Source organism: Cimex lectularius, unplaced genomic scaffold, assembly GCF_000648675.2.
Source record: "Cimex lectularius strain Harlan isolate CLEC.00 unplaced genomic scaffold, Clec_2.1 scaffold218, whole genome shotgun sequence".
NCBI lineage: Eukaryota > Metazoa > Arthropoda > Insecta > Hemiptera > Cimicidae > Cimex > Cimex lectularius.
In genome coordinates, this window is record NW_019392822.1 from 699,906 (window position 1) to 710,672 (window position 10,767).

A 10,767-nucleotide genomic window follows, 5' to 3' on the forward strand; every position below is an offset into this window, starting at 1 on the left:
TTAAAAAAATCAGCTGCTAATTGGAACGTCGCGTTGGCGGAGGTATCAGCGGGTTCACTTTGGCAATTCATGTCGAGAGACGTGGTTGTAGAAGTCCTTCAACCTGATGATGAGCTAAAAGGCTCGAAATCCGGATCGTTGCAAAACAACTTACTGTGAGTAGGAACTATCCTTTTAAAAAGTATTGAAAATTCATCCTGTCATCAAAGCGTGATAGCATTGCAAGTATGCAATAGAACAAAGCAATACCTTCCAGGTGAAATTACTTCAGATGTCTTAGTATTAAGTCCTCTTGTTAACAGTTTCTTATTACAGAGATTCATAACATTACTTTGGATTTCACAGAATACTGACGATATAGAAGGAAATAACCTGCAAAGGCGGATGGATTACAAGTGTGGGATTTTTTTGGGTTAGTTTATGTAAAAAATCTAATCAGGGTTCATTAAGAACTTATGTATGTCTAAAAAGGAAATAATATACAATATTTTAACGTACAACGATTTATTTTACTAATGTAATAGCAGAACTAAGATAATGGGACGAAATAAACGTACTGAAAACTAACCTTTTTTAATAAATAATATTTATTTTTAATCAAACTATTCAAAAGATTAAATATCATTCTACTTTGTTTGACCAGAAATAGATGTTACACAATGCAGAAATCTTTCATGCATTAAAAATCTTGATCAGGGTGCTCGGAAAGAGTAGGAGAATCCGTTCGAGCCGAGTCTTCTGTAAGTACTGTAGTTATCCTCTGATATTTGGTTTGATCTGAATCCTTCTTCGTCAGCTACGTACTCGACTCTGATCATCCGTCCATCTGGAGAAGGGTAAGAATAACTGCCCGTGACTTTCTTAACCTGTTTTCCCTCGTCGGAAATCTCAATGACTGAACTTTCTTCTCTCATGATTCCATCGGCCGTTTCGTATCTATAAAAATCAATTTCGGAAAATTCAATTCATAAATTTTGTACCTATTTATAATAAATCTCACTTATATGAGTATGTTCCGTCATTTGCCATTTCGTTGGTATAGGAGAGGATTGGATAGGCCGACTCCAAAGGCTTTTCCGTTTTCACATCTGCCTTCTGCACCGTGTCGAGATTCTGAGACCGACTCAATCCTCTTCCCCTCGGTTCAGTTTGGGATTGAACATAGACAGGTCTTAACACTCTAGGTGAGTAAGAAACTTCCTGGAAAACGGGAACACGATACGGCATACGATACTCTGGTAATGGTCGGATATAATGACCCTTCTGGCATTCTCCTAGGCCGGCAATGATTAATAAGACTGCAATCGCCTGTAAAATTACGTAACTGCAATTAAAACACTATTTACTATGCCCTTCGTAAAAAAATGAAGGAATTTAATTTTTGTTTAAATAGTTATAGTTGATTGGTTGTGCGCGATGACGCTTCGATTATCACTAATTACAAATTATGTAATACTTTTTTTTTTACAGTTTATACTCTGAGCAGATCTGATTGTCAATAAAATATCGATACTTTCAATATGGTTTTTTGACTATAGACTTTTCTCCTATTTTCTGAAGAAGAAGAAATCGGAGGTGAAAAGTGCACCAAAATAAAATAAAATTATCCATTGTACGTGAATGTTTATTTTCCTTTAACCTATTGAATAAACAAACATAGAAATAAATAAAACATACATGGAACACACACCTTGATGTAAGTGTATACAATTATTTATCCTCCAACTTTAGTCTTAATATCTTTCAATTAATTGACTAAAATCCTGAATTAATTGAAAGATATTAATTTGTCAAGCGGACGAAAACTAGTGAATTTAGTCTTAATGGTTTACTGTATTGTTAATGTGTTCCTCAAAAGTAGATTCAACGTTAACAATCCTTATCTTCCAACTATATACCATTTTCCCTTTAAAACAAAATAAGTTGATGTTAAATACAGTAACTTCTACAAAGCCTTTGATTTGGTAGATCACGGTGTGTATTCATTCTGTTATGGCTAGGTGTCTAAACTATACTGTATTTTTTTATTTATTTTTTTTTCCGGCTTCCGACATCTAGGTCATTTCAGACCCAAACTAAGTTAATTAGTAATTGTATTTACACTTTCAAACACTACATTCATACAAATAAATACATTCATACAATACACTCATTCCATTTGGTCGGTGGAGTACTTGATATTCCTCCACCGACCTATACTCACACTAATCTAGATTGGGGTCGATGGAGTACTTTTACAAATATTCCGCCATCAACCCGAACACACACTCACACGCTCTCAACGTTCGAGGGGCGATGATGATGTTGTATTTCACCCTCACCCCTCGCTATGTATTTATTCACGCTAATAAATACATGCACTCAGACAAAACATATATACACACAACACATAAGACATACTATATGCAATAAAAAAACCCTAATTTCCCCTAAAAAGCGGAACAGGGGACCCTGAAACTCGCTGCAGTGCTCGAGAACCTTTCTTAAGTCCGGCGGCATGCCTACACGCTCTCTGTATGGCGCAAAGGCATGACACGCCTCTATTATGTGGGACACATCGAGCAACTTTTCTCTGCATAAGGGGTACCTGCGCGGGCTTCTCACTGTGTTTGTGTCACTGTGTTAATTGTCACTGTGTTACATTTCAATGTTTTTCATGGTTTAAATGTTCTTTGTTTTTCTTGTAATTGTTGTAATAAAATGGGCCATTAACCGTAAATAAATTAATAAATGTGTCCTAATATCAGTACATAAATATTATTCTGCTTAATTATAATTATATAGTGCATAATTAATTGTTAAAATAAAACTTGATTGTTAATCTTTTTTGATATCTTAAACATTATTAGATCCAATTATATTATGTACTATGTGCGTAAAGAGGTAAATTTCCCAGGTAGTTGTTTTCCGCCTTCAACCGATTGTTTATACCATTCCGCATCACTTATGAGTACTTCTGTCCCAGCTTTAAGGCTTATTTAATTTTGGCTTTCTTGCCCGTTCTATTCGCAGATCCTGATCCCGAATCAGCTCCTGGCACGCGTATTGCGAATAGCCGAATGTAGCAAACCAGGCGTATTAAGACAAATGAAAGCAAATGGATCCATGTTACCTTCAATTTCCTAAACAAAACCCCTCACACAATTTTTATCAATAGTATTCCAATCACTAAAATTGACGTCTGTAATTCCTTTTTTTCTTTCCTGTTTCATGTTTTTCGAACCGATACATAGAATTAAAAGGACAGGAATTAAACAGACACTTTGGACTACTTGCAAATTAATTTTTTTTTGTTATTATTAATGGCTTTATGTTCTATGCATATTAGCCAATGACAGACAATATGTTACGCCTATTCGTTTTGGGGGGAAGGGTATCGTGAAAAAAAGCCAGAGGCGACGGCAGGAATTGAACCCACGACCGCGGGGTCTACGAGCCGAGAGTCTCTCACGCAATTGTACTTGCAAATTAATCAAACATAAAGTAATAGAAATAACAAATTGATAAAAACAATGTACAAAACTTCACTAAAACCTATTTTGACATAACGGACAACAAAACCATCAAAATTGTTCCTCATCGTCTAAACCAGGAAAACAAAAATCTACCTCTCAATCAGCAGACCAGAATTAAGGAAAATAATAATACTTTTGTAGGGAGGCATCTGTGGCTGCAACGGGTTAGACATTGACAAGGCGCTCATCACTGTAAGGCAAAGGTCCCGGGTTCGAATGCTTGTCACTGGACATACTTATACTTACAGTTTTTTTTTGGTTTTTTTCAAAACACCCTGAGGGTTTATATGATCTCTGCTGTTGCGGACCCTCCTAAAAAAATATTTCTATGCTGGCCATTACCGATTTAATTACTACCTTTAAAAAATGGAGTTTTGTTGATAAACTGATTATGGATCTGCGACTTCTTAAGTCCGGACCGACAGCCAACTACCAATAGGTAACTTTTTCATTAAAGCCAATTAATGTAACATTCATAAAATAGAGATAGAATCGGCTGGTATGATAATTACACAGCTGCAGGTAAATAAATGAAATTAACTTTTTCACTTTTCATAACTGAGTGTACTAAACTGCATAACTTCAAAGTATGTAAAGACTGCAGAAGCATGAAAAAATAAGGCATATTTTATTCAACGTTTATGGCAATTAATCGTTAGTGTTTTGTAAGAGTAATATTTACAACTTTTATATGAGTTAGTGTTGTCGCATGCATTTTATTGCTTGAAAGGTCTAATGTTTAGTAACAAGTACTGTTTAACAGCTAGTGTCCTGTTTTATACATTGTACGTATATAATGACGAACAATAATTCTTATCATTGTCCTAACCATACAATTTCATCTTTGTGTATTATGTCGAATTGTTAATAAACAAAACTTCATCCTTGTACATAACGTCAAATTGTTAATTAGCCATGTTAATATAAGTTATATTTATTTTGTTCTTCAAATATAAACATATTGTGTTAAAGAAAAAATATTATTGTATAATTACTGATTTCATAAGAATATAATAATGATTTTACAACGTATCCTGCGTCATAGCGTTGTCTCAGCTCCTCTCAGGAATGATGATGTACTTGGATCGTTTCCGATAAAGAAAAGTCCAAAACATTTGGGAAACATCTCTCCGAGGTATTCAAACCTCATAACATAATGAATACTGAACACGATAAATTTATCAGATTCACTTGTGACACCTATGCCCCTAGATCTGCAACCTAAACCAATAACTCCAAAACAAGTATCACAAGAAATACAGCTTCCTACAAAAAAATCACCCGGTCATGATTCGATAACAGCTGAAGTTCTTCAAGAAAAAGTCCAAAAAAGCAATCGTCTTTCTGACTTCTTTATTTAACGCAATTTTGAGGACTAACTTCCCCATACAATGGAAACTTTCTTACATTAAAATGATCCCAAAGCCCCATAAAAATTTAAGGTCCCCATCATCTTATCGTCCTATTAGTTAGTTACCCGTTCCTTCTAAATTATTCGAAAAATTAATTTACAAAAGAATTATCTCTAATGCTACTTCGAACAACATCTTACCAGACCATCAATTAGGCTTTCGAACCCATCATTCCACCACTCATCAACTTCACAGAATGACAGATTTCATTATTTCGTGTCTCGAGCAGAAACTGTACGCGACTGGAGTGTTTCTAGATGTTTCTCAGGCCTTCGGCAAAGTATGGAATGAAGGATTATTATACAAATTAAAATTATTTTTACCCCAGGCCTATTATCTGATTATACAATCATACCTTAAAGAGAGATTTTTCGCAGTAAACCAGGGTACGAAGACTTCTGGGATGGAAGAAGTGCTTGCAGGTGTGCCACAAGGGTCAATACTCGCTCCGCTGTTGTACACAATTTTTACTTCTGATATGCCCACAAATGAGAATGCACTTACCGCCACATACGCAGATGACACCGCCATGTTAACCAGCCATCTCTCTTCTACACAAGCTTCACTCGTGTTACCAAACCACATATCAACAATTGAAAAATGGAAAAAGTTTAATCCCTCAATGTCAGAACATATCATCTTTATCCTCCGTCGTGAGACTTGTCCTAGCATATACTTATACAATGAACCTGTACCTCAATCCGACAAAGTTAACTATTTAAAACTTACATTTGATAGAAGACTAACTTGGAATCCACACACACGATTAAAAAAAACAGACACTGAACAAACGATTTAAAATTCTTTATTACCTACTCAACCGACAATCAAAATTACCATTAAAATCAAAACTTTCGACATACACATACCTACTCAAACCTATTTGGATGTACGGGTGCCAAGTATATGATCGGCCAAGTATTCCAATATTCAAAGATTACAAAGTTTTCAATCCAAAATTTTAAGACTAATTGTTTCTGCCCCTTTTTACGTAAACAATAATACACTTCACAGAGATCTTCAAATCCCAACAGTTTTTTCATCCATTAAAACATATTACAGACGTTTTCATAGTAAATTACAAACTCACACCGACACACAAATACGATTCCTCCATTCCCCACAATTACCTCGTAAACGTCTGAAAAGAATATGGATAAGAGACTTCTTAAATGATTAATATCATTTCATTAATCCAGAGCGGCTGCTAATGGGTAGCTTTCTCTATAACGCCCATAATGCCAAACATATAATTTGAAATCCAATCTGCTGGTTGTATATAATACATGTACGGTTGTAGATACAAATAAATGAAAAAAAAAAATTGTTTACATTAACTTAGAAAATCATCACTTTTTCGCCTTCCTTGACTAACTAGGCTAACCCGCATAACTTGAAAGAGCTGAAATACTGTAGATGCAACGCCTGGTTAGTCCAAAAACAATTGTGTTTAAAAAATCAAAAATTGCTTTAAAATTTCAATGAATAATGAAAACTATATTTTTTTAAATTTCATTTATTTGTATCTACAACTGTACATGCAGTACAAAATAAAATGATCAATTCTATTGATTAATTACTGGTCAGTTAAACAACTTACGATCATGGTGATGCGTTGAGTGATATTAATTACACAATGAAGTGGACCACTCTGCAGCCGGTAGTTTATATAGGGAAGGCTCATTTGCGCGCTGCCGTCTTCTTGTTGCCGGTGGCATTCAAGTCACCTGACGTGACAATGTGCCTGTATTGACTTAAGGTTCGCCGACCTCCACCGCCCTAGGGGCAACTTTTAACGAACAATCAATCGAGGGTTGCTCGCCGACCTCCAGGCGTCGACTTCGAAAAACAAACGATGTCCCATGGACAAAAACGAAAGGTAATTTCAATTAGTTCCATTATGATGTCCTCTTCTTTAGAATTCCTCTGATCGGGTTTTCAAATCATCCGGTAGTAGAGAAAAACGGTATTTTTGCGAATTCTTTTTCACAAAATACAATACTTAAACATTGATCGACGTTTATGTTAAAACATAAATGTTTTCGTGTGCACAAGACCTAAACCTAGCATAAATATTTTTGTTCTGATTTAAGCAAGACATGCAATAAGTAACTTTACTCAGGGCAAACATTCACTTAACATAATCCCTAATTTTTTATTGTTATACTTTTAATTGGTTAATCTCCAGAAAGCACGCCAAATCAAGACAGTGTTGAAACTTAACGCAACTAGATTTTAGCTAAAACTATTGAATTATTTTTTGTTTTCACTGTTACCAAACTTATTTGGTAGTTTATTAATATTACAACTATTACAAATAATTTAAATATAGAAACAAATTACCTCTTCTTGGCTGGGTACGAATCCCGCTCGTGGCAATAACTTTTTCATCTCAACCATTAACTTACGAAAAAAGAATAATTAATTGAAATAAGTAATTTTATCAATTAGACTACTAAATGGATTAATATATAAACAAAGTTATGCCCAACGTTAGAACTCGATTTCTCAAAAGTCACTGGATGAGTCTAGTGATTTGCAACTGAAACGCTAATAGCCAATTATTTATTAAGCGTTTCAACATAGATAATTCAATATAATATAAATTCTATTTTAAACTATTTTTTGTATTATTGCTTTTTTAGTCGCTCAAACCAGCCACCTCGCAGCAGGAGAAATGCATTGTGAATTCAGGACGTGTTTTTGTTAAATGCAAACTTTTAAAAAACATTTAGGATAATATGAGAGTAAAAAGTAGTTTTCATAATAGAGATTGATAATCATAATTGTTCTAACTGAAAAAAATCAAAATAAAAAGAGAAATCTTAATATTATCTTGCAGTAATTGTATTTTTTTCTTACATTATTCGTGTATATCGGCTATTAATTTTATTATTAATATGGCTTATATTTCGGATCATGTACAATCTTTCTATGTTTTCCATTTTGAGGATGTAAATATCATTGTAATTACCCATTTCTTCTGCACAGAAAAAGCAAATCTCAGAGAACGTTCAACGGGTTAGTGATTACATGCCAATTTGTACGATATATGCTCAGTCATCCCGCATCACAAGCCTTCTCATCTAATCTAGGAAAAACCTTGTTAATATATCCCTCCAGGAAGTAATAACCGCTTCGAAAACAGTTCCAAATATGAAAAAAGAGTTGTCATGTTTTCAAATTGCATTTTTTTATTCATTTATTTTTATCTACAACTGTATCAAATATAATAAATATAAATAAAAATAGAATGGTTCGCATGTCCGAGGTAATAGTTGTTTACCATAACATTCAGTTTAGCCCTAGTATGATCGTTTGACATCCTGGTCCATTTTCGCTGTTTTACTCAAAAAAAGATTCAGTGAGTAACAAGGCATTGATTTTTTTAAATCCGTTTTCAGCTCAATATTGTTTTCTGTTATATAAGCGAATATAATGTATTCAAGAATATAAGCACAAATTAGGCAATTATCACAATGTAGATAAGGAGTAAACTGTCGGGTGGTATGCAACAACAAGCATGAAGATTTTGCAATAACCTGTTCATTCGCTTGCGTTCAACCACTACAAAGATGATTCTCTTATTTTATAATTAAAAACATAACAAAAATGAAAGTTTTTTTTTTGTAAAAAATACTATTGTTAGGTTACGTTTCAAAGAATTTATGACATATTGTGATTTAAAATAAGTTGTTTTTTCTATGATCTATTTTTTATCTTGACCCACTTTAATTCACATATGGAGGCAACCTGAAACACATTTTTATAAAAAGTAGTCTTTCAGCACTCCGAAATCGATACTTGTTTCAAAAATAAAGACTACTTTTTATAAAAGTGTGTTTTGGTTGTCTCCGTCTATGGAATAGAGTGTGTCAAGTTAAAAAATCAATTTTCATAACAACCTACAGAATAGAATAATAATAACAATATTATAAAGATAAGCTAAAATAGTTTTTATAAATTAATATCCTTTGTTAACAAGATAATATTTTTTTTAATTTGTTTTCTTCGTAACATTAAGATAAATCTTATGCATATTACAATTGGTTCATGTAGGGTGAGAAGTAATAGCAGTCAGGCAAATTAACAGCCATAAAATACGCCAAAGTTACAAGATTGGAGAAACTACCCAATGTCAGTTCTACATAAATAGACAGGACACTAATGTCATATTCATAAGATCATTTATTTCAGACTTTTACTCATTCTCGCCGCCATTGTCACTGATTAAGAGATCTCCAGGCTATTGACTATTTAATTTGCGAGTAGGTTTGGATGTAATTTGGCGGGATGATAGGGTATGGTGTTTCATTTGAAGCATACAAATTTGTTTGAATATGGTATTTAAAGGAGTCTTTCGTTAGCCAGTGGATCCTTTGTCAAAATATTACGAGAAGATTTTTTATTGTTTTATAAGTTTGTCGTTCAAAGCGTATATGATGATTCAATCGTTTTTTATCCATCGTACATCACTAGGTATCTCGTCGGTATTTTTTTGTCTGCAAATTAATTTCAACTTTTTTTTCTACGCACCTAAATTCTAACAGTCGGAATGATGCTACGGGCATTCAGACGAAAACACAGGATCGATATTGCATAGCAGATCTGCTTTGTCACCAAGGAAGAGTACTTGTGACATGGAATATCAGCTGTATACACATGAAACAGTGTCACAACTGAAGGTATAGCATATAACTCGGCAAAACAGTTCAGTTAGAATGCTGTGACGTGTTAGTGTTAGTAGGAATGGAGGTAAAATCAAGAAAGTTTGAAATTATAACTTTCCTTAGAGTTTCATGTACATACATTACAAATATCGTACATTACATTTTTAATGTCATTTCTGTATTCTTCTCGTCAAAACGGTGATAGTTGTCTGGATATCTGTACACATAAATCTGGAGGGTAACTGAAAAGGCGGACAAGGCAGCAAAGCCCAACAAGTCCCAATCTCCGCACTTAACCACGGCGAGCCCCCTGACGCTACAAATGCAATAAAAAACATGATTATTCAGAAATCGTGAGTTGCGGTCTGGTGTGATGTAGGTTTCAGAAAAACATTTTCTTTATCCTGCCAACGTTTCGATCTTTATTGAGATCATCTTCAGGGCTCAAAGAGTTTGTCTTCTGTGTAATTGTGCCATTCTTGCGTGTCGTGTTGAGAGTGCCCGAGTACACGACACGCAAGAATGGCACAATTACACAGAAGAGAAACACTTTGAGCCCTGAAGATGATCTCAATAAAGATGAAACGTTGGCACGATAAAGAAAATGTTTTTCTGAAACCTACATCACGCCAGACCGCATCTCACGATTTCTGAATAATTATCGATTAACGGTCACTAATCACCACACATAAAAAACATGGTTAAAATAAAGTGGCAGAGTCTGGTGCTGGATCGGCGGGGAAGCTCTCGCATAGCAAGAGCACTATCAATAGGTGGATCTCGGAGAATCTGATTCCTATAAGAAAGGTTAACCTCACCCCATTAAGAGTAGAAAAAACAAGGTTGACACACGGACACTTACTTTTTGGCCAAACCCCGAGTAAGGGTTCATTTTATACCAAATTCAGTTTTATTCCAACAACAACACTTGGGGGCGTCGGTGGCCGCAACGGTTTAGACGTTGACACGGCGTTCATCACTGAAAGGTAAAGGACCCGGGATTGAATCCAGCGACCCTGCATTCGAACCCGACATACTTACAAATGGGCTTTTTTTCAAAAACACCGGCCCCCGAGGGTTGATATAACCTCTGCTGTTGCAAACCCTCGTATAAAAAAAGTATGAATGGGTTTGGACTTAGGAACTGATTGCATCGGGGGCTGAAATGAC

General features: G+C 34.7%; 1 protein-coding gene across 1 annotated transcript; it reads right to left on the reverse strand.

The window, feature by feature from the left end:
- Positions 1-499: 499 nt before the first annotated feature.
- On the reverse strand, positions 500-6,577 carry LOC106665203 (larval cuticle protein LCP-30-like). The gene is made up of 3 exons (XM_014391462.2): positions 6,528-6,577; positions 1,001-1,308; positions 500-936 (listed from the first exon to the last, which is right to left on the reverse strand). The coding sequence occupies exons 1-3, from the start codon at positions 6,531-6,533 to the stop codon at positions 693-695; spliced, it is 558 nt and encodes a 185-aa protein (XP_014246948.1). The 5' UTR covers positions 6,534-6,577; the 3' UTR covers positions 500-692.
- Between the last annotated feature and the right edge of the window lie 4,190 nt (positions 6,578-10,767).

Bases quoted from the DNA above. Each gene is read 5' to 3' on its own strand.
- LOC106665203 (XM_014391462.2), bottom strand. The intron at 937-1,000 runs GTGAGATTTATT...TGATTTTTATAG, and splicing joins GACGGAACATACTCATATAA to ATACGAAACGGCCGATGGAA.